Source organism: Caretta caretta, chromosome 2 (assembly GCF_965140235.1).
Source record: "Caretta caretta isolate rCarCar2 chromosome 2, rCarCar1.hap1, whole genome shotgun sequence".
NCBI classification, from domain to species: Eukaryota; Metazoa; Chordata; order Testudines; family Cheloniidae; genus Caretta; species Caretta caretta.
Window position 1 is genome coordinate 37,232,418 of NC_134207.1, and position 23,540 is coordinate 37,255,957.

At 39.0% G+C, this 23,540-nt stretch overlaps 1 protein-coding gene across 4 annotated transcripts in view; it reads left to right on the forward strand.

Annotated features, from left to right (window-relative positions):
* Positions 1–23,540, forward strand: part of AZIN1 (antizyme inhibitor 1) — a 59,255-nt gene that overhangs the window by 28,505 nt on the left and 7,210 nt on the right. For 3 of the 4 annotated variants that reach the window (XM_075125020.1, XM_048841410.2, XM_048841411.2), the window contains exons 3-9: positions 7,664–7,861; positions 10,429–10,602; positions 10,924–11,096; positions 15,536–15,670; positions 19,458–19,539; positions 20,781–20,855; positions 22,456–22,621. In XM_075125020.1, coding sequence (XP_074981121.1) covers positions 7,760–7,861; positions 10,429–10,602; positions 10,924–11,096; positions 15,536–15,670; positions 19,458–19,539; positions 20,781–20,855; positions 22,456–22,621 — 907 coding nt within the window. In that variant the 5' untranslated portion in view covers positions 7,664–7,759. Of the gene's footprint in view, positions 1–7,663; positions 7,862–10,428; positions 10,603–10,923; positions 11,097–14,586; positions 14,733–15,535; positions 15,671–19,457; positions 19,540–20,780; positions 20,856–22,455; positions 22,622–23,540 lie in introns of those variants that run through there. The other variant, XM_048841412.2, reaches the window with a different exon arrangement.

Sequence of the window (23,540 nt, forward strand, 5' to 3'; positions counted from 1 at the left end):
CAGCCACAAGCTTTATAAGTATACTCTCTATGCCATTATCTAAATCACTTATGAAGATATTGAACAGAACCAGACCCAGAACCAATCCCTGCGGGACCCCACTTGGTATGCCCTTCCAGCATGACTGTGAACCACTGATAACTACTCTCTGGGAACGATTTTCCAACCAGTTATGCACCCACCTTATAGTAGATCCATCTAGGTTGTATTTCCCTAGTTTGTTTATGAGAAGATCGTGCGAGACAGTATCAAAAGCCTTACTAAAGTCAAGATATACCACCTCTACCGCTTCCCCTGTATCCACAAGGCTTGTTACCTTGTCAAAGAGAGCTATCAGGTTGGTTTGACACAATTCGTTCTTGACAAATCCATGCTGACTGTTACGTATCACCTTATTATCTTCTAGGTGTTTGCAAATTGATTGCTTAATTATTTGCTCCATTATCTTTCCGGGTACAGAAGTTAAGCTGACTGGTCTGTAATTCCCCGGGTTGTCCTTATTTCCCCTTTTTATAGATGGGCACTATATTTGCCCTTTTCCAGTCTTCTGGAATGTCGTCCGTCTTCCATGGTTTTTCAAAGATAATTGCTAATGGCTCAGATATCTTCTCAATCAGCTCCTTGAGTATTCTAGGATTTATGTCATCAGGCCCTGGTGATTTGAAGACCTCTAACTTGGCTAAGTAATTTTTGACTTGTTCTTTCCCTATTTTAGACTCTGATCCTACCTTATTTTCACTGGCATTCACTATTTTAGACTTCCAATCGCTACCAACCATCTTGGATTTATATAGAGGCAATATGATATTTTCTGTCTTTTCTATCCCTTTCTTAATGATTCCCAGCATTCTGTTCTCTTTTTTGACTGGCGCTGTACATTGAGTGGGTGTTTTCAGAGAACTATCCACAATGACTCCAAGCTCTCTCTCTTGAGTGGTAATGTTATAGAGACAAAACTGCACAGGATCGTTTCAGGGGATAAGACAAGATGTCACGTTTATTATAATAACACAGTTTGAGTTATGATCAATAACTAATATCTAATACTTATGTACACACACACACATATCAAATGTTCTGCAGCTGCTAGATAGTTACCAGTCCTGAATGTAGCTTGAGTTTGTGGCTTGGGTTTGTAGCTTGTGGCGGCTAACTGGCCAGGAAAGCCGGGCACAAGGAAGGGCTGGGTCTCTGTTGGGCATGCACCGATGCCCTTCCATTTTGGCAGCAGAATGTTACCCTCCAAAGTCTTCCATCTCAGCCATCCTTTTTGTAGGCTTCAGTTTGAATCCAGAGGCTGTAGGTCTTGCTGTGTCAGGCTGCCTCTGGGTTCAGTGTGATTGATCACCCGTCAGTTGTAGACATGACTTTCAGCCTGGGACCTGGCTTTGATGTTTCTTCAGTTGTACTTTTGTTCTTTTCTTTTTAGGGTGGGCTCTTCTTGCTTTGCCAGGGCTGTTGTCTAGATCTTCAGCTGTTGGTGTTTACACTTTATTTCATCAGGACAGTCTGGGGCTGGAGGTTGATTCCATCATCCATACATACCTCATTCACACATCTAAACTAATAAGATTACAGCAGGGTTTTGCAAAAATGAAGTGAGCATTTTAAAATGAAGTTTGAGTTATAGTATGGACAAGTGTAAGGAATGACAAACAGTGAGCAGAAGTTACAATGTTGAAACAGTGCAAGTTTCATTGAAAGTGAAACTCAATTAGTCAGTTATTGGGGTACCTGGTTTATGAATGAATGTTTCATTCATAAAACTTTGCTTATGAAGTTATATTAATAAAGTGAACAATTAAAAACTATTTCATTGATCAGTTCTACAGTAACAGCTAATTTAGATCCCATCATTTTATGTGTATAGTTTCTAATGTGCATATTGGCTCAAAGACTATCCAAATGGGTCTCGTGTTACATTAATCACTGTTATTGGGTGCAAACTGTTGCCTCTGTCTGGAATCTTTATGCACTCCACAATTTCTACCTTGGTTGCATTCCTTAAAGATGTCCCCTATCTTGGAAATCTGCAGAGCTGGGACTTAGATCTCTGTCCACACTTTCACAGAACAGTATCCAATCACTGGAGATTTGGCCTTCAATGCCATCTTCGACTCCACAGTACTCTGTAGTAACAGACTCCACTCCAAAGTCCCAGCCATCCATGAGGGATACTGCTGTGAAGTTACTTACAGTGGAACACACACAGAGGGACACATCTCAAAGAACAGTCAAATACTAGTTTTGCCTTAAATTGTAGTGTTGAGAAATGGCAAAGGAAGTGATTTTAACTCCTTTTATAGCTTTTCCTCTCTCCATCAGTCCTTGAATAGATTCCAGAACTTAACCAAATTTAATAAAATGAAGATTTGAGCTAGAGTCTTCCCAGTGTTGTTTTCTTGTAACTTCTGCCTATGGTCTGAAAATGGGTTCATGGGCTCCTGCCTAGGACACTGGCAAGACCACGATATTGCTGGGGTGTTTAAAATGCTACTGCATTGTGCATAGTAGCTATGTAAACAGTACTCTGGTGTTCCATATTGGTGTCATTGATTCCAAATCAAATGTGCTGAAGTTAAAAGTAAATTTTTAATTGCCAAACTCAACCTGATCTGATAGACATTTCCACTATCTTTCTGGCTCACGTTACCTGTAGTGAGGTTTCTACAGCTGAGAACTTAGGAAATAATTCTGTTGATGCTAATCAGGGGATCCATCTCACTCTCCTGTAGTTGTTTTGGCCCTGCAGGGCTCACAAAAGTAGAAATCTCAGATAAGCTATATGTACCAGGGCAGGTATGCCAGATAAGAAGGTACAGGTTTTTTTTTCAAGGCAATTTTCTGACCATATAGTTTTAAAATGAGTCCAAATAGAAAGCATGTAAATCAAGGCCCCATGATTTGTTTCCATACACCAGATTAAAATGCTAAGAAGTTGAACTGCATATAGAAGTTGTCCTTCTCAAAGATGGCCTGAGATACTAGCAGTGTTGTTTTCATAACCTTACTAAGCAGGATTAGCGAAATTGATTTTACATTTCATTTCACAGTATCCTTTTTGGGGAAAGGGTGAAGGGGCTAGTACAGTGTACTCCTGATAGAATTCTGTGCCCCCCCCCAAAAAAAAAAATTCTGCACCCAGTATTTTAAAATTCTGCAAACTTTATATGTCAATAAATAAATGTGATGGCTCCAACATGGTAGTAGCCTGTGCTCCCCAATGCAAGCACGGAGATGGGAGATCACCCTGCAGCCCTGTCCCCTCCTCCCTGGGACACGGACTCAGTGGTGAGGCTGCACCCATCCCTGAAATGGCACAAGGGCTAGGCCTGCCCCAGAAACACCCCGGGGCCCTGCACCTCCATGCCACGTACACTAGGAATAGGAAGGAAGGCTCAGCCCAGGTGGGTGCAAGTGGGAGGGGATCCAGGTGTGGGGTGAGAGGTTCTGTTTGGGGAAATCTGGGTGCAGGTGGCTTGGTGGGGGGTCTGGGTGCCAGGGGCAGTCTGGATGGAGATTTGGGGTGGAGTTTGTCAGAGTGGGGGTTTGAGAGCAGGGACAGTTTGGGTGCAGGGGTGAGGGTCCAGATGCTGGGAGGGTGGGGCTTGGGTGCAGGGGGTTCTGTGTGGGGGATCTGTATATGGGGGGAGGTCCCAGATGTATGAGGGTTGGGCAGATGGGGGAGCAGCTCCTTATACAGTGACTCCTCACCCCCCTTGACTGAGGCGCAATGTGGGCAGGAAGCAGGGGGAGGGAAGGTTTCTGGGGATGGGTCTGACCCAGCCCTGGCTGCTCCTTGCAGGAGAAGAGGAAGGCCCAGCCCAGCCAGGATTAACAGCTCAGCCTGGCACAGGGTAGGAGCCACTGGCTGGAGCATCCCCAGCCCCGCCCTGCCCCTCCCCCCCGATTTACCTCTCAGATGGCTGCTCTGGGCACCCAAAACAACGCACCCGCGCTGCTGGGGAGTGGCACATGACGACTTTTTGCAGATTCCCTTTGCTTCCCCATCAGAGAGTCATTTTTCAGCGGGGAAGCAAAGAAATCTGTGGGGAAATTAATTCTGCTCATGTGCAGTGGTGAAGAATTCCCCCAGGAATAGTACAGTGGTCTTCAAGCCATCTGAAGTCATAGTTATCTTACTATCTTTTGGAAACAGATCAACCATGTTTTGTGGTGGTTTTGGTTTTTTGTTTTTTTTTTAACCCCTTGGTAGAAATATAGCTTTTGATGCTTTACTTAGGACCCCAAATATAGGAAAATGCTGACATTTGAAACAATGGGTTCTTTTCATTTGGTTATTGCAGCTTCTGTACAATTGTTCCCAGAACCGTTATTAAAATCTACAAAGCTTTTATTTCAAAGCAAAGTAGCATATCTTTCCAGAAAGCTCTCAGCTTTTTCCTAATCAGTTTTCAGAGTAGTAGCCATGTTAATCTGTATCCACAAAAAGAAAAGGAGTACTTGTGGCACCTTACAGACTAACAGATTTATTTGAGCATAAGCTTTTGTGAGTTACAGCTCACTTGATCAGATGCATTCAGCGGAAAATACAGTGGGGAGATTTGTATACACAGAGAACATGAAACAATGGGTGTTACCATAAATACTGTAACGAGAGTTATCAGGTAAGGTGAGCTATTACTAGCAGGAGAGGTGGTGGGGGGGAGGGGACTTTTGTAGTGATAATCAAGATGGGCCATTTCCAGCAGTTGACAAGGACATTTGAGGAACGGGGTGGGGGTGGAATAAACATGGGGAAATAGTTTTACTTTGTGTAATGACCCATCCACTCCCAGTCTTTATTCAAGCCTAAGTTAATTGTATACAGTTTGCAAATTAATTCCAATTCAGCAGTCTCTCGTTGGAATCTGTTTTTGAAGATTTTTGTTGAAGAATTGCCACTTTTAGGTCTGTAATCGAGTGACCAAAGAGATTGAAGTGTTCTCCGACTGGTTTATGAATGTTATAATTCTTGACGTCTGATTTGTGTCCATTTGTTCTTTTACATAGAGACTGTCCAGTTTGACCAATGTACGTGGCAGAGGGGCATTGCTGGCACATGGTGGCATATATCACATTGGTAGATGTGCAGGTGAACGAGCTTCTGATAGTGTGGCTGATGTGATTAGGTCCTCTGATGGTGTCCCCTGAATAGATATGTGGACACAGTTGGCAACGGGCTTTGTTGCAAGGATAGGTTCCTGGGTTAGTGGTTCTATTGTGTGGTTGCTGGTGAGTATTTGCTTCAGGTTGGGGGGCTGTCTGTAAGCAAGGACTGGCCTGTCTCCCAAGATCTGTGAGAGTGTTGGGTCGTCCTTCAGGATAGGTTGTATATGCTTGATGATGCGTTGGAGAGGTTTTAGTTGGGGGCTGAAGCTGATGGCTAGTGGCGTTCTGTTATTTTCTTCGTTGGGCCGTTCCTGTAGTAGGTAACTTCTGGGTACTCTTCTGGCTCTGTCAGTCTGTTTCTTCACTTCAGCAGGTGGGTATTGTAGTTGTAAGAATGCTTGTAATAGCTTACCTTACCTGATCACTCTCGTTACAGTGTGTATGGTAACACCCATTGTTTCATGTTCTCTGTGTATATAAATCTCCCCACTGTATTTTCCACTGCATGCATCCGATGAAGTGAGCTGTAGCTCACAAAAGCTTATGCTCAAATAAATTGATTAGTCTCTAAGGTGCCACAAGTACTCCCTTTCTTTTTCCTAATCAGTGTGACATTTTCAACCAGAGATTTCGGGGAATATCCACCATGTTCACATAAAAGTGGTAGCCAGACAATTTTTATAAGCTCCAGTCCGGGATCTGAAAAAATGGAAAGCTGGACAGTTAATCTTTAAAATCTCAAAGTGTTCTAACAGACTGTTTTAAGCAGGATTAAACTAGTTCAGCCTATTAAGCAAGTAAGACTGATGGGATGATCCAGTGAGCAATTGGTAGTTCTCAGCCATGTGCACATTTTTACATGAAATTACTTGGCCTTATCTCACATACCCCCATATTAATACATTGCATATATTTAATAAAAACATATTTTTTAGTTATTCAGGGTCCTTCTTGACCCAAATTGTCACTTTGTTAAATTGAATTGATGCACTTTGTTCAGAAAAATTTTTTAACTGTCAATACAGACTTTATTATTAAAAAAAAGACAAAACGAATGCATGTTTCTTATATCAGTGATTTTATTTTGAAGTCTGTCACTATTAATCGCAACATAGCAAACACAACAAATGAGTTTTAAAACAACATGCAGTTATAGTTCTTATACAATTTCAAAGCTTCTTAAATAACTGCTTTTCACTGATCTTATTTCCATTCTATTGATATCTTTAGCTCTTCTGAAATAGAGATGTCAAAGACCGTAGATAAAGTTAGAATGGCACAAAGTCAAGTTTTTTTCCCATCCTGGATTTAATATCCACATAAAATGGGTATGCATTTGTATTTTCTAAATTCAAAACAAAACTGTGAACGGAAAATATAGGAACAGCCTAACAAATCTCAGTGCGAGCATGTTTCCAGTAGACTCCAGGGTTCCTTGCGGATAGGGCCTCCATGAATATGGGTTGTCTACACTTAAACCACGGCAGTGGCACTGCTGTAGCACTTCAGAGAGGACACTACCTAGGCTGATGGGAGGAGTTCTTCTGTCAGCGTAGGTACTGCCCCAAGAGGCAGCTGCCAGGATTCTCCCATCGACCTAGCGTTTTCTACACCGGTGGTTAGGTCGGTTTAACTGCGTTGCTCAGGAGTGTGGATTTTTCACACCCGTGAGCTGTGTAGTTATACCAACCTGATTTTCTCGTGTAGACCAGGCCTCAGCAAGAAGCATACTATTGAAAGCCTTGTATACACATCCGTCTCCAAACGTAAGGAATAACACAGAAGGGGTTGCAGCTGTTAAGATGATAAAGCACATCCAGTGCTGATGACACTCTGGACATTGAACTATGCTTCCACACACAAGGTGGGTGAGGTAATATATTTTATTGGACCAACTTCTGTTGATGAAAGAGACATACTTTCAAGCCACACACAGCTCTGTACAGATCAAAAGCTTGTCTTTTTCACCATCAGAAGTTGGCCCAATAAAAGAGATTACCTTACCCAACTTGACTCTAATATCCTGGGACCAACACTGAAAACAAGCTTCCACCCACCCATGCTTTGGTTTTACGGTTTATCTACGAGTATTTTTAATAATTTGTTTATAATCCAAAGCAGTACATTTTGAATTCCTGTTGCGAAACACAAATAAATGTGTGTCCAGCCTGAGACCCTTCCAAGAACAGGACTTTCATAGGAACTATTTCAGCCATTTGAACAGAGGTAAGAATAGTGCCTTTCTAGTAGAAAATATGAAAGCTGACTCATCTCAAAGTTTAGCATCAGTTTAAGGCAGTTTTATTTTATTTTACACAATTTTACTAATTCTCAGAGTATCTTTGTGCAGGACCCACGTTCTCTTGATCCATGGTAAGTGAAGGGAGCAGAGCAGAAAGTTTCATTTAATAAGTGTCTTATCATTTGCAGCACACCGAAAATGGAAGGTCCGTTGTAAATTTAAATAGAAGCCTTGGGGACTGATGTGTGCTGTTTGCTATCAGCTGGTTTATTTTACCTTTTTTTTTCCTTTTCTTTTTCTGTTGTGCAGTTTGTTGCATAATTTAAGGACCCGGATCTAAGGCTTGGCGGCCTGTCCCTTGTGTTTCTTGGTTTATGACTGTCGGCTTTGCGGAATACGGCTGAGATGAAAGGATTTCTTGAGGATGCAAACTATTCTATTGGCTTGCTGGATGAAGGAGCAACTCTTGGAGATGTTATTGACAACTATGTTTATGAACATACACTTGTAAGTATTTGATACCCACGCCTTCTAATTTAACTGAATTAATTTTCATATATAATTTTCTAGTACTTAAATTTTTCAGTTCCTAGTTTCAAATTGTTTGACTAGCAAGTGTATTGTAGGCAAGATGGCAATGACACATACAGTTAAGTTTGCCTAACCTGTTTAATTATAAACCCCTTTCCAATTGCTTATAACTTTGCTGAATTTTAACCATTTGGGCTGAAATTTTCCATGTTTGCTCTCTGCCTCAGGCTGAATTTTGTTGGCAAAGTTTGAGCAAAACCTGGTCAGCCACTTCCAAGAATGAGGTTGTGGGGAAAATAGCTTTGCCAGTGTTAAATAAATAAAATTCTCCAGCTGTTCCTATGAAGAGCTTAGCTATGGGATTTGGAGCAGCGACCTGAAGTTTGGCCAGTATATAGTGCTGGGATTAGAGAAGTGACTTTTATTGCCCCCATGAAAATTTGCCCAGATTTGGCTGATTCATAAGCCTCTGAAAATAATCATTTGCACATGCTCAGAGATTGTTTGGGTCTTCCTGTTAAAATTTCTATATTCCATCTGTACTGAGCAGTCCCACAGAGCCCTTCTCCGCATATGGTAAGTGCACTGTATATGCTCCCCGTTCCCAACGAACCTCCTACATGCTAGGAACAGAGCGGGTGGGGTAGGGTGGGGTAACAACAGCAGCAGCTCCTCCTTCAGCCTAGAGGAAGGTATGCTGCACTGGGAGCCAGGAGGAGACAGTGAGTTCTAGTCTTGGATCTTCTACTGACTAGTTTTATTAATTCTGTGATGTCATAGACTTTTTTTATTGAGCAAGGTCTCACACCCCAAAGTTAAGAAGCAGGCAGACAGCATAAAGGGGTAATGGAAGTGTTGCACAAGGCCATCTGTGGCAGAGCTCAGAATAGAACCCTGTTCTTTAATATGCCATACCTAAGAGTTAACCAGGTTGCACAGGTGACCTGGCATTTTCCTAACTTTTGAGTGCTTGACTTTAGAACCTTAATGTACTTTTAGTATAGATTCTTGTATAGAATGTAATTATAATCTTGATGCCTCAGATAGATGGGGGAAAGAACCTCAAATCACGTCAAACCAACCTAATATCCTTCTCTGACAGGGTAACAAGGCTTGTGGAGGGGGGAAAGCAGTAGATGTCATATCTCAACTTTAGTAAGACTTTTGATACCTTCTCACATGATCTCTTCATAAGCAAACTAGGGAAATTTAGCCTAGAGATGAATCTGCTATAAGGTGGGTGCACAACTGGTTGGAAAATCGTACTCTGAGAGTAGCTATCAATGGTTCATAGTCAAACTGGAAAGGCATATCAAATGGGTTGCAGGAGAGATCTGTCCTGGGTTCAGTTCTAGTCAATATCTTCATAAATTTGCCTAGTGGCATAGAGAGTACACTTATAAAGTTTGCAGATGATACCAAGTTGGGAGGGGTTGCAAGCACTTTGGAGGATAGGATTAGAATTCGAAATGATCTGGACAAATTGAAGAAATGGTCTGAAAGAAATAGGATGAAATTCAGTAAGGACAAGTGCAAAGTACTACACTTGGGAAGGAATAATCAATTGCACAAATACAAAATGGGAAACAGCTGCCTAGGAAGGAGTACTGCAGAAAAAGATCTGGGGGTTATAGTGGATCACAAACTAAATATGAGTCAACACTGTAATATTGTTACCAAAAAAGTGAACATCACTCTTGGACATAGCAGCAGGAGTGTTGTAAGCAGGACGTGAGAAGTAATTCTTCCACTCTGCTCAGCGTTATGGTCTCAATTGGAGTACACTGCTCAGCACTAAATTGCTCAGCAAAGGCCTCCACAGGAAAGATATGGATAAAATGGAGAAAGTCCAGAGGAGAATGACAAAAATTATTGAAGGTCTAGAAAACTTGACCTACAAGGAAAGGTTGAAAAAATTGGGTTTAGTCAAGAGAAGACTGAGGGGGGACATAAAAGTTTTCAAGTACATAAAAGGTTGTTACAAAGAAGAGGGTGATAAATTGTTCTCCTTATCCACTGAGGACAGGACAAGAAGTAATGGGCTTAAATTGCAGCAAGGCAGACTTATATTAGACATTAGGAAAAATTTTTCCTGGCCCTGGCCCTGCTCAAGAAAGTTGACGACTTTTTTTTTTTTTTTTTTAGTAAAGAAGTGCTTGTAATGGAAATATATTGTTACCTTAAATATAGTTGTTACCTTAAATATAGTTCTTGCAAAAGCCATAATACTAGGCATTTAAGGTAGGGCCTTTCATCCAAGGAATTTTAAAGTATTATGTAAATAATTTTAACAACTTCTTCGAAGGAGTAGGTATTGCCTTCATTTTAAATTTGGGTAAATTGTGGCACAGAAGTCAAATGAATTGTCCACGGTCATACATTAAGCAAATGGCAGAATAAAAAATATATAACCTATGATTCCTAGTCATTCTTTGATCTAATAAACATGAGATATTTGTGCGTCCTAGGATATTTTTGCTTTGACTTCAGGTCCACTATTATAGATACATGATTTTTATTTTTCTACTGTCCTTTGTTTATAGACTGGAAAAAATGCATTTTTTGTTGGTGATCTTGGAAAGCTTCTGAAGAAACACAACCAATGGCAGAATGTGATGGCACCAGTAAAACCATTTTACACTGTAAAATGCAATTCCACTCCAGGTGTACTTGAGATTTTGGCAGCTCTTGGAATTGGGTTTGCATGTTCTAGTAAAGTGAGTGTTTGTTCTGTATATCCTGTTTGCCTGTCAAATTACCCTCTCTCTATCCTGGAGTTCATTAAATTTGTCCTGTATAAAACTTCTGCTCTTGGTGTTAGTTACCATGCGGACACATTCTTTGCCTTAAACTGTAAACCTTTCATTATGATTTAGTATAGCAATTCCATTTTGTACTCTTGAAGCAGCTTATAATATACAGTTTAATTAGAAGAAAACCTTATTTGAGCTATATATCCCCACATAAATTGAAGATAAATTCGCTACTGAAACTCATTTGACTTGTGTTTAACACTTTAATACTGTCTTGTTTTTCAGTCTGAAATGGCATTGGTACAAGACTTGGGCATTGCTCCTGAAAACATTATATATACAAATCCTTGCAAGCAAGCTTCTCAGATAAAATATGCAGCGAAAGCTGGGGTAAACATCATGACTTGTGACAATGAAAGTGAATTAAAGAAAATTGCACGTAACCATCCAAGTGCTAAGTAAGTGTTGCATTGAAAAGAGGGAGAAATCTTAGTTTTTCTTATTGTTGTGGGAATTTAACTTTGGCTGTGGTATGGTTTGTCTGTTTACCTGGAAGCAAGAGAAGCATGTGGGTTTTTTAGTGCAGTTTACTTGCATGTATTTTGTCCAACCTTGGCTCTGGTGTAGCAGTGTTTCTCTAAAGATATTTTGTTGCAGGATTTTCTCTTCTGGGTCTCAGCTTCCTAGCATAACAGGTGGAACTTCCTATGCTCAGGAGAACCTGGGGGGAACTTTGGCTTTGGGGGCCCAACTTTCACTTCAGTATTCTGGCAGTTTAATTTCAGTACGTTGGCACCTGCCTTGAGGCCTCAGCTTCTCTTCATCTACAAGTAGTCTTGCTTTGCATGGCTTCAGTGTTTTATTTCAGGATGTCATCCATTTACTTGACTCCCAACAGCTTCAATTGTCAACAAATGACCGCATACACTGAATCTTCTGCCTGGGATTTGGGTGTGCTGTGTAGTGGTGTCAGATACACCTGCAGATGTCACAAGCGAATTAAGAGTAATGGGTATTGCCTTCAGTCCCTTCTTGAGATACCCCAGCCATGGCTCAGAGTACTTCAAAAGAGAAATCACTCAATCATAAACCTGAGTCTGCTTCAGCTGCTGAGGGCTGGAATTCCGTTAGTGCCACCCACATTGGTACAGATTCCACTTCCCTCCAGACCCAGTGCGAGAGAGCTTCCCCTCAAAGCATCTTGCATCATTCCCATTCATAGCTTGCGGGTCGCCTATGGTCTGAGCCTCCCAAGACACTGCAAGTTAGTACTTTAAGTGAACAGTACTATGCTTCACATTGGTGAACAAGGCATTGCTTCCACGTAAATTTCAACAGGAAACACCAAGAAACAAGTTGCCCTGACATATCACTACCAAAGCACCTGACTCTGTTCAGGTTCACATCTTGGAGATGGATGTGGGGAGATTCTGTGATGGTACATGTTTGGGATCTTGCCACATCCCTCCTGGTTATCTCTCAGGCTGTCCCAAAGGCTACAGTACTCCCTTTAGTGCTTATCTCCCACCCTGCTTTGAGACCTGGTGGCGCTTCACACAATCAGAGCACCGTCTGCACAGAGACTACACTCACACTGAGCTGGTGCATGAAGCATTGGCTTTGACATAGGTACCTCATGCAATTGAAGGGTCTTAAGAAAAGCAGTCTAGATGACTTCTGTGGTATTGTGTATGCTCCATTAGCATGTTAGATAGATCACTATAGTGGGAGCAGGGTGGTGATCAGGATGACATGGTTTCTATTGGGAATCAGATAAGCTGACCACCAACTAATGGCAAATACATTTCCATTGCAGAGCAGCAGCAGGTTAGCAAGACTGTGGGAGGAACTGGCTTCCTCCAGTTTCTTGAAAAACTGGCTAAGTTGGCTAGTTTGAGTTAGTGCCAGTTCAGGAATCTTCAAAGGCTACAATCAAGACTTTCACCTCCATCCAGTAGGCTTGTGGTACCATTGCACCCTCTTTGGGTCCAGCTGGTGAAGAAGTATCAGGCTGCCCAGACTGTTGTCCCTGTCAGACAGTCAAGAAGTGTATTTCAGCTAAGTTTCCCCTCTCTCTGCCCTGCCCCATCCCCACATGAGCTTGTGGTTGAGGTGACCATGGCTGGAACAAAGACTGTTCATTGTGATCCTGATCTTCAGTGCTAAGATTCTTTTGGACAAAGGTTTACTAGTGCACAGTTGGCTCCTTTAGCATGGTGAAATATCAGTTCTTCACGGTCAAAGGACAGACTGACTTTTGAAAAAAGGCCTCTGCCCTGGTTCAGTCAGTCTCTTTGGACAAAATGCCAGGACTCTTTAAGGTAAATAAATAATCTTAGTGCAGGAGGGCATGGACCTGGGCTGGCATCTGGTACAGACAGCCTTTGATGTGGGTGATGGTAGCTAGCAGGTGTATGTGAAAGCCTTTATAAGCTAAAGACCCTGTTAAAGGATCATTCAATCAAAGTGGCTTGTGCTGTCTTCCTCGTGGATGTTTCTAGCAGTGTACAAGACTGCTACATGATGCTTGCTCCATGCATGTACAAAGCAGTTGCTTAGATTCAGCTTACAGGAAGAAATCCCATTTTGGAGTATAAATCCTGTACAACTTGTGAGTCCAAATTCTCTTACTATATAGTTTTATTTCTTTCTGGATTTCACCTGAGTTGGCTAAACTTTTGAAGTCGTTGTGTTTGTCCTACAGTCTGAAGTGATAAGCCTGGTTTTCCTTTTGGGAGTTATCTTATACCTTCTTTGTGTACTTCAAAAATAATTTCATATTTTTGCATTGACTTGCCTTTGCTGCCTGTTCCAATCATGTGACTTTAGTTACTTGCATTCCTGGAGAGAATCCTGCACAGAAAATTGTACTTCTTCTCTGAAGATTTTCATCCATCTCTGTCGATGTTTGAAGAGGAACCTTTTTGAAGTGTTGGTTTCTCAGATTTTGATGCTTTTACTATTCAGCCTTCTGAAGCATTCTTTTCTTCTAATCATTTTGTTTTGTGATTGGCTAATTTTTCTTTGCGGAGCCTTCACATTTTGCTAAAATCTAGAATTGACTGAAAGAATCCAAAGGCAGTAATTAAGCTCAGGGTGTCATGTGACCTCTGGTAGGGAAAGAATGGCTCATGCTGCTACCCACTACCATTGCCTTTAAGGGCCAAAAAGCACCAAGATCTTGGATTTCCTCCAGCCTCACTTTAGCCAGCTGAGACCCAGGTGTGAGAATCCTGCAAGATATTTTGAGAAGAGCAGAATTACAAGGTAAAGTAGTTTTCTCTTTTTATCTTGTACAGTTGTTTTCGCTAGAAAATCTTTACTGATGCTTTATAATGCTGTCATGAAAACTTGTCAGTTCAGTATGGCATATGTAGTCTTGGTTAACAAATGTTTTCAGACTAACCTTGGTGCTACTTAAGCTGTAGTGTGCAAAAATAGATATATTTTTGGAGTTTTCATATGATGAATTCAAAGGATTTGATTTTTGATTAAATAACTAGGCCGAATATATAGGTTTGTCCAAATGTTATTACAGAATACTGTATAACTAAAATTGTTTAATTTTGATAAATGATTTTTAAAAAATTCCTCTGAAGTGTTTGTGTTGGTAAAAGAGAACCAGGAAATGAAACTGGCCAGTCTACTTTAATTATCCAAAATGAGTGAAATGCCAGCAGTAACAAATGGCATAAATGACGAGCAAGGATGCTGAAGGGCACACATGGAAGAAATGGAAGTTAGATGATTCCCCCTACCCCCCCGGCATACACCTTTAAACCTGTAAATGTTTGCAATTTGAGGGTTCCATTAAATTTTTGGCAGCCGTTAGATTATCACATCGCTGGTAGTAGCCAATAGTGTGCTTATCTTTGCTTGGCAAGGAGACTGTGATCTTTCCTTTCAGATGTAGAACTTGCCAGTTATCCATGCCTTTTTCATCTCCAGATTGGATTACTGCAGTTCACTCTGCATGGGGTGCTTGGACTTCACCAGCCAACCTTCAGCTAGTGCAAAATGCGGCTTTTTATGTTTGATGGTGTTTCTCACTTGGGATTGAAAATGGAATCATTGACCCTTTTAGCTGACGTTGAGTGAGTTTGTATTAATATAATCTTGTGTTTGTACATTCTCTGGTTTTGATAGGCATGTCTTATCAAATTACCACTCCACAGCAATTAAATCATAACAAGACTGATTAAATATCAACTAATGAGACTCAGCTCACGAAGCTACAAGAAATTAGCTACCTATGCTCTAGCCAAAGACTGAGTTAATAGGTCTTCTAGCTATGATATGTGAGACCCATTGGAGGAGGAGAAATGGCACTCAGACAGCAGCCTCCTTCTCACAGGCAACCAGGAAGTAATGGGGGAGGGAATGGAACACCCCTTGCACCCAGTCCAACTGCCAGTGGAGATGGGGGGATGGGAGGGGTCTCTACATGGATCAGACTTCTACCAGACAAGGCTGATGTAAGAAGAGAAACACAGCAGGCTCCAAAGGGAATCCCAGGGCACTCTTCCTCCTGCCAGCCAGGAGGAAAGGGCTGGAGAGAAGCAATCCCATTGTCACTAAAGAGCAGCTTTTGAGCAAGCACTCCTTATGAGACGGTAACCCTTTCTTTATTACAGCACCCAACAGACTCTTGCTGCTACAACAGAGTCTTAGTTGCTGCATTTCCAAATCCCTTTTCCTTGTTGGCTCAATGTTTTAGCCCCTAATTGCTAGTTTTTTCTCTGTACAGGATTGTTTTTATTAGGTTCACTTGACTCATCCATCGATGGAGCTGGAGTACTGACAACATAATCAACATACTTCTGACAGTCTTCAGGCTTCACATGTGCTGATGATGATGTAAACCAACTGTGCCCCAATCATCTTCCCCTTCTCTTAGGCTCTTACTACATATTGCCACAGAAGACATTAGTGGAGCTGAGGAGATGAACATGAAATTTGGCACCATGCTGAAGAGCTGTAGGCACCTCATGGAATGTGCTAAGGAGCTTGAAGTCCAAATAGTTGGTGTTAAGTGAGTAGCTTTTTCATTTTCCCTTTATGTGTAATATTAAATACTCAAACTTAGATTTAACTCAAATTATTTTTTATTGTGCCAATTTATTCTTCTTTCCTTATAGGGAACAATATAAAATCCAGTTGCATCATTTCAGAATTTTTGGTGACACTTAAGCATTCAAATCCGTATGAAACAGAAAAGTAATTGCATTTGAGCTACATAAAGTGAATTTAATGCAATCCATAGTGGGAATGTGAAATCCCTTCTGCTGTAGTCAGAAAAACTGCTAGAGCATTTCGTCCACTGACTTCCCTACTCTTGCTGTTGTGCTTTCCAGTGATTAGCTTTTATCTGTCTAACTGTGCATAGAAAAATAAACAGTTGAACTGATAAAAGCCAGTAGTTAAGTGTGGGAAAATCAGTACAGATACTAGGTGAGATAATGCTGTAAGATTTAACTATGGAAAGTTTTTAGTGATGTCCATAGTAATCACTTCAAATTCAGAGTTCTAGTAATTTTAGTTTTTGACCTGTAGATGGCAGAGGATCTTCTTGAAGTGTTTTTAGTCTTCCTAAACTGAGTGACCTGTGGTTCTTAAATCTAGAGTAAGCTAGATACACAAACATGAAAAATTCTCATATCACACTGATCAAAAATCGATGCACAAATTGTCTGTACGCTTTCAACTGCTGAAAAAACTTGTGGAACACTAATGAATGTGTTTGATAGATTAAGGAAACAGTCAAAGTAAGAGGAATATTCCTTTATCAGTCACCGGGGGTGGGTTAAAAAATCTATTTTTTTAACCTAAACAAATTGGATTTTTTAAATTAAATACATTTTTATTATTTAATAAATTAACCTATTTAAAATTGAAGTTAGTAATGTATGTTAATGCCTAAACTTAAAGTATTAAAATTAAATTTAAAAAAATTCAAGCAGTATATGTTTGCTGGCAAAGTTTTAAAGAAAGTCAAAGCACTGAACTAATGGAAGTCATTGGCTAAGCACCTGGAACCAGTGTGTGTTGAAATGCTAAACCAGCTTTTGACAGCATTAGCTGCTTCTGCAAGTACAGAGAGAATATTTTCTTCATTTCAGTTGATTCAGTTAGTTCAGTTTAATGACTAATTCATTCAAATTTGAGAAACCAGTTGGGAGCTGAAAAAGCAGAGAAGCTTCTTCGGCTCTTCCAATATACAAAAATGAGGTGTCTGAGGATGAGATGAACTACTTATAAATCCTGAAAGACATGACCAGAAACAATTAGTTGAGTTCACTAACTGCAGATACTTCCTTTGTTTATAAATCCGTTTTAAATGCAAAATATGTTTTGATAAACTTTATGTATTCAGCACATTTAAGGTATTTTTCACTAATTTTAAAAAGCTTTGTGCATTTTTAATTGAATTCCAGTTTCGATTGAAACGTAGTTTGACAAACATCACAAGTAAAAATATTAATCTAGAAAATCATCTAGAACTGCATCATTCAGCATTTTCTATCACATTTATTCAGATTTTTGCATTTTATTATATGTTAAGCTATAGAATTGCTTTGAAATATTGTTTATAGATAATGTATCCTCCTGGTTAGCAAAAAGAAGTACCAAATTTAACCAATCAATGCAAATCACCCTTTCTTTAGAAAAGTAATTAAAATGTACAAATGCAAAACAGGATGAAAATTGATTTAAATTGATCTGTCATGTCTGTCACAATGAAGACTTAGACTCTGGATGAGGTATCAGTAGCTTAATCTGTCTAATTTTTGTCACTTCAGTAACAGTCATGTTGTGGCTGAGCTTACTTAGCGCTAAGGATGAGAAGAGAATACAAATTGTCAGCATACAGGGTTAAATCAGTATGTCTAAAACTGTTCTAACTTAATTCTAGAAATGAAAATCAGTGGGGCCACATGGTTCACAAGGCTCCAAAAAGAGGCAGAAAATATAGCTGGTTCTGAGTTCGTGTCTGGTTTTGTCACATTCTTCATTGTCTCCTTCCCTCTTTCAGATGTTTGGCCAAATAATTTGGAAAAGAACGCTTAGTCCATCCTGGCAGTGCAGGATTGGGCTCTAAAATATGTTAAAATACGCTATCCATTGTAGTTCAAACTTACATTCTACTCTTTCTCCTTCCCATCATTTGGTTGTGCTGAGCCTTTTCTTCTAACTACGGGTCATCTGTTTTGCATTTTGTACCATTTTTTATTTATAAAACAGCTTATAGAATACTGAGTGAATACATGTTACATATCAAAGTATGCATGTTAGAGGTTGAATGGCTCAAGGGGATTGATAATGGGATACAGAGCCTTTCCCCTTTAGATTGCTGCTTTGGTTCTTACCCAAGTTAGTAGTGATCAGAAGCGACCAATGGCTTTTGTGACCTTTACTCTATATGATGCAGAGTTAGTGTTTTTCACAAGCACTGAAGCTTTATATTATAGGGGCATGAAACATAAAAGGTATAAAATGAACTGTAGTCTTCATCTAGTTCCCTTGGACAAGAGTCACCCTCTTAATTGGCACCTTGTTGGCAGCCTGAGCAGAGTGGTCTAGTAGACTGTATAACCATGGAAGCTGAATTATCTTATCTCTCCAGTGTCAATATGGATACATTTTTATAAAGGAAATTTATATCTTCACAGTTGTATTTATATTTTTATGTTCTGTACATAAATAAGACATCATCATTCTTCTGGACTGTCAGAACAACAAAGTTCATAAGTACTAGGTCTCTTTTAAAGGGCCCGGTGCTAGTGAGTGGGCACCAGGAACAATTTTTGTGAATAAACATGGTGTCACAATATTTTAAGTTTCCGTGATGAAAATGTTTATTTTTTTTGTGTCGTCTTCTGTCATAGTAAGATAGTAATCTTAGATTTCGAGACCAGACTGCTGGCTGAAACTGTGCTCTATTCCTTTCATGTCTGTCGTTTTAGATATGAGAAAATGGCTGGTTTGTCTGATCTGTTCTTAGCCTCTCGTTTTCTAGCTAATGTTTTCTGTTCACCTGTTTTGAATTACCCCATCTCATCTGTGCAATCAATCTGTCTAGTGTCTAGTCCACAATCTGGTCTATTAGGAAAATAATCATAAAGAGGATAATTGGGAATAACTACTGTTCCCAATTGTTATAACATCTATTGTTTTACTGTGTCCCTCTGGTCATTTGTACAGTTCTATAAACCTGCATTACAATAGTTTTAATTCTCCAAAGCCTAAAATTCTGTTTAAAAAAAATCAAAACTGATATGGACACTGTGAGTAGGGAGGTGCTAGGACTGTGTTTTAGAGTATTTTCGGTAACTGGTTCTCAGATGCTATCTCACTAATGAGCCTATTTTTCTTTATAAACGTATTTCAATAAATTATTTCTATGGACTTGCCATTAGGCAACTTTAATTGTCATATCTTGAGAACACTGACATTTCCTTTTTAAAAAAGATTAGAATGAAGCCATTGTTAGCCATTCTTAAATTGTGCTGTACAAATTTGTTTTGTGGGCAAAATTAATGAGCTAGAAGGAAAGCAAAGATGTTTTGAGGTCTCTTCCTATAGTCCTGTATATATTGCATACATTTCTTTTAAACAAATAAAACCTTAATCACCTATGCATGGAATATACATGCATTTCGACTACTATAAATACGTGTGTACTGTCAAAACAATACTTCCTTTGTCAAATTTCCTTGAGTGATCTGCTGTACGTCCCTATTGGTCTAGATATATCAGTGGTCTGTTGTTAATGCAGGTTGTAGGTTTGTGTATTTATTATTATATTTCATTTCTTTTAGATTTCACATTTCAAGCTCTTGCAAGGAACCTCAAGTGTACATTCATGCTATATCTGATGCTCGGTGTGTGTTTGACATGGCTGTAAGTAATTATGGTAACATATGATTTAATAGAGTCATCATCCAACTATATTCTCGCTAATGGAGATAAGAAAAATTGTTTCCTAAAATGTGTCTTGCTAGTCTGATAAGGGTAGGAAAGATAATTGCTGTAAAGACCCTTCAAATAAAGGAATTGATTACACACAACTGAGCAGTAAATTATAGACCTTACTTAGTATTTAATGTGAGACAAATAAAATCTTCCACTAAAACATCCTTTGATTGTATTTTAAAATTTTCATTAAAGGCCAACTGCTTTTTTTTTTAAAAGTCCCAGATCTCAACTCGAGCAGAATATATTTGTAGCTTTCTAAGTTAAGAATACATCTTAAAAGTAAACTAAAATGTTTATCTACCAAGACCAGTGAACAGGTTTTGTTTTTCTGCATGAGATGAAATCACTACCAACTGAACAATGCATGTGGCTGCCTTCCGTATAATTGTATAATTGTGTCATTGGGTTTTGCGGTGGGGAGGAACAGAACTCTGAATGATCCTCTTGGCAAAGAGGAACTGACTTGTTGACACTGGTAAATTAATTTGTTGTTTTAGGCTATAAATGTATACTTCTTGTGTTAATTAAACAGATTTTTGTATTGAAAATATTTCTGTTCGCTTTAAGTGAGAAAGAAAAGCTTAAGTTTTACTTCAGAAAAATCAAAGATAACGACCTTGCTGTGATTATTGCAAAATTATTGATGTGATTAATTATACAAGGAAGACAGTTGAAGTTCCCACAGCAGTTTAACTCTTTCCTCCTTGTGCATATGCATTACAAGAGGGGCTTGAATTACATTATCATACCATGCATCCATTTATATTATACATACTGTTATGTGCATCTAATGTTATAAACATGTAATTCTTTCCCACTATACTGTAGTAAAGTATTTGCTGGACAGTGTGTTGCACTGTCCAGTTTTGTGAGGAAAAGACACTTCTACTGCATACTCAACAAAGGCCAAATTAAGGTTGCTTTACTTTGGAATTGCTTAATTTATTCATTCTCTTTACTAATATTGCAGTAATGTTTAATGTAGAGTAATACTAGGTATAACAGGAGTGAATTGTTCACTGGAATATTCTACTGTATTTAAGATGTCACAATTTCATGTTTAAAATCATGAGCATACAATATTGAATGAGATTGGAGAGCTCTTCAATAAAAACTTTAATTTCTATTGTCTGCATACTTAAAGGCCTGTCTATACTTCCTTTTAGGAAGAATTTGGCTTTAAGATGAACATGTTGGACATTGGTGGGGGCTTCACAGGTTCAGAACTTCAGCTGGAAGAGGTATGCAACTCAGTGGAAGTTAGAACTAGCTTGCCTTTCATTTGTAGGTTTGGAGTTTTTTGACATGTCAGTTTCCAACTAATATTGATAGTTAAAACCTGGATTGACAGATTTAAAACCATGGGGATGGACTGGATTATATGCCACAATTGCACTGTGGAGTCATTAGCAGAGAATTAGTACAGGTCCATGAAGTCCTGCTAGTTTCTCAACTCTGATTCAACTAATATTACATAAATTATTCACAAAATTGTCCCTCAGGTGCTAAGGATTTACAAATGAGAGAAACAGTAACCATTCTAAATTGACAGCAAACCAAAGCCTCGGTTACCCTTGTACCCTTACCATGAAGATTTTAGCCCTTTCTTCTGGAGGCAGTTCTTTTTACTGTGTTCATAGTGGATGAATACTGACCTGCTGCTGCAGCTGGAATTTTCAGTATTTTGGTTTAGAACTTAAGACACAATGCATCAGCTGGACATTTGCTTTAATGAGCTTTAAGATTTTTACTTTTAGAGCAGATTGACGCTGAAAAGTTAAAGTGGCATAGCTACATTTTTAGGGATGTCAAAAATCTATGGCCCTGAGAGACACAGTTAAGCCAATCTAACCCATAGTGTGGACAGTGCTAGGTCAACAGATAAATTCTTCCATTGACCTAGCTCCACCTCTCAGGGAGGTGGATTACCTACTAGCTATGACAGAACCCCTCCTGTTGCTTTAGTAAGTGTTTACATTGAAGCATTTTAAGTGTAGACAGAGCCTCGTTTGATCTCTGGTTTGGTGTTATGACTTGGTCACTAGTGAATAATGGAGATTTAGACTGATCACTGTATTTTGCGTACTCTTAAAGATATACTCCCAAAGCCTGGGGTGCTGAAATGAATAGGTTCAAACAGCTAAAATCATTAATAGAACTTTGAAAATTGTCTACTTAGTGTTTGCCTTATCAAGTAGTTGTGGACAAGTCATGCAAGACTATGGCTTTAATACTGAAGTTAAAAATCAGATTAATGTTGGGTAAATTCAGTGAATACCATCTGTTTCTTTATTTGTCAAGATGCACAACTATTGAGGGTAGTGGACCAAATTGCTTTTTTGTTTTTAAACGCAACTCTGATGCATTTCATGGATTCATAAATAATTTTACAACATCTGTTGTACTACAACCACTATGAAATTACTTAAATGGGTGATTCAGTCATTTGGATGACTTGGGCTTTACTGGAGACTGAAGATAATGATACTTAACTCCTTTTGTAAAGCGCTTTGAGATCTACTGATGAAAAGCACTATGTAAGAGCTAGCAATTATTATTAGGTGCCTAGGTATGGCATCAGTATCCCAAAAGTAACACCCATTTTATTTTTGTAAATCTTAACTGTGATGTCTGAGACTTGATTCAGCAAAGGCCCAATATGGATAGTAAAAATCAGCTTATGGCCAACTCACCAGCACTGTAAATTGTTGGCTGGGAATTTGTGACAGAGGACTTCTGTGTCTGATCTATCAATCCAGCACCTTTCACAAGAACTATAAATAAACTTCAAAATAAATCAGATGAGCAATCTAAACATTAGCTATGACTTCAATTTCCTAGGTTAATCATGTCATCAGTCCATTGTTGGATGTCTACTTTCCTGAAGAATCCGGTGTTAATGTGATTGCAGAGCCTGGATGCTATTATGTTTCATCTGCATTTACTCTAGCAGTTAACATCATTGCAAAGAAAGCTGTTGAATACGATAAATTTCTTCCCTCTGGAAGTAAGCAATATATTTGTTTTGTACATGTGTGAATCAGTACAAATAAGTCTCCATTTTTGTCAGCATAGCTCCATTTTATGTGCAGATCATGAATTATGCTTTTTAAATATTCTGTTCAATATATGGCTCATACTTGAGTCTGTCTATTTTTTAAGGTTCTGTCCCTATGTTAATCTTAGGTTTGGCAGAATTAAGTGTTGATTTTTTAAAAAATAATTGATGATTGTTTTGAAGCATATTTTTTTCATTTTTATATATTTTAAATTTTCACCTTTGCAGGATATTATGTGGCATGGTCAGACAATACTTACTTCATTATAGTAGATGTTGAGTTTCAAAAAGTCCAAATTTTTTATAACTGTTAAAACAAATTATCAACATCATGTCAAAATATATAAAATGAATATCATTAATCAAATTCTAATAAATTCTCAAGCAGCGTTTTTCTTTCTTTGCCTGTCTGTATATTTTGTTATCATTGGTGGAAATATTTTTTCATCAGTTGGTGTGTATACAATGAAAGACATTTACCGATAAAAATCTAATTCTTCCAAGCCTGGTTAATCTGTATCTCTGTTAATTTTCTGTTTTCTGTGTTTGTTTGGCATTGCTTTTTTCCTCACTGGTTTATGGATGTGACTCATCTATGATCTTCAGGCATGCTATCAGCATATAATTACAGCTGTATTAGGGGAAGATGAAAGAACATGCAATGGAGTTACTATTGTCCCTCTTTTACTGAAATGGAATTTTTTGGATGTTTTGAGTAATGACTGAAATATTAATATACAAAATGTGTCCTTAAGCATAGCCTTTAGCGGGAGGCTTGAATGGATATTGTAGTCTCATAATTACACTCTTTCCCCAACATTCTTATCCCAGTGCATGTTTTACATACTTTGGGGGGTGGGGATTAACT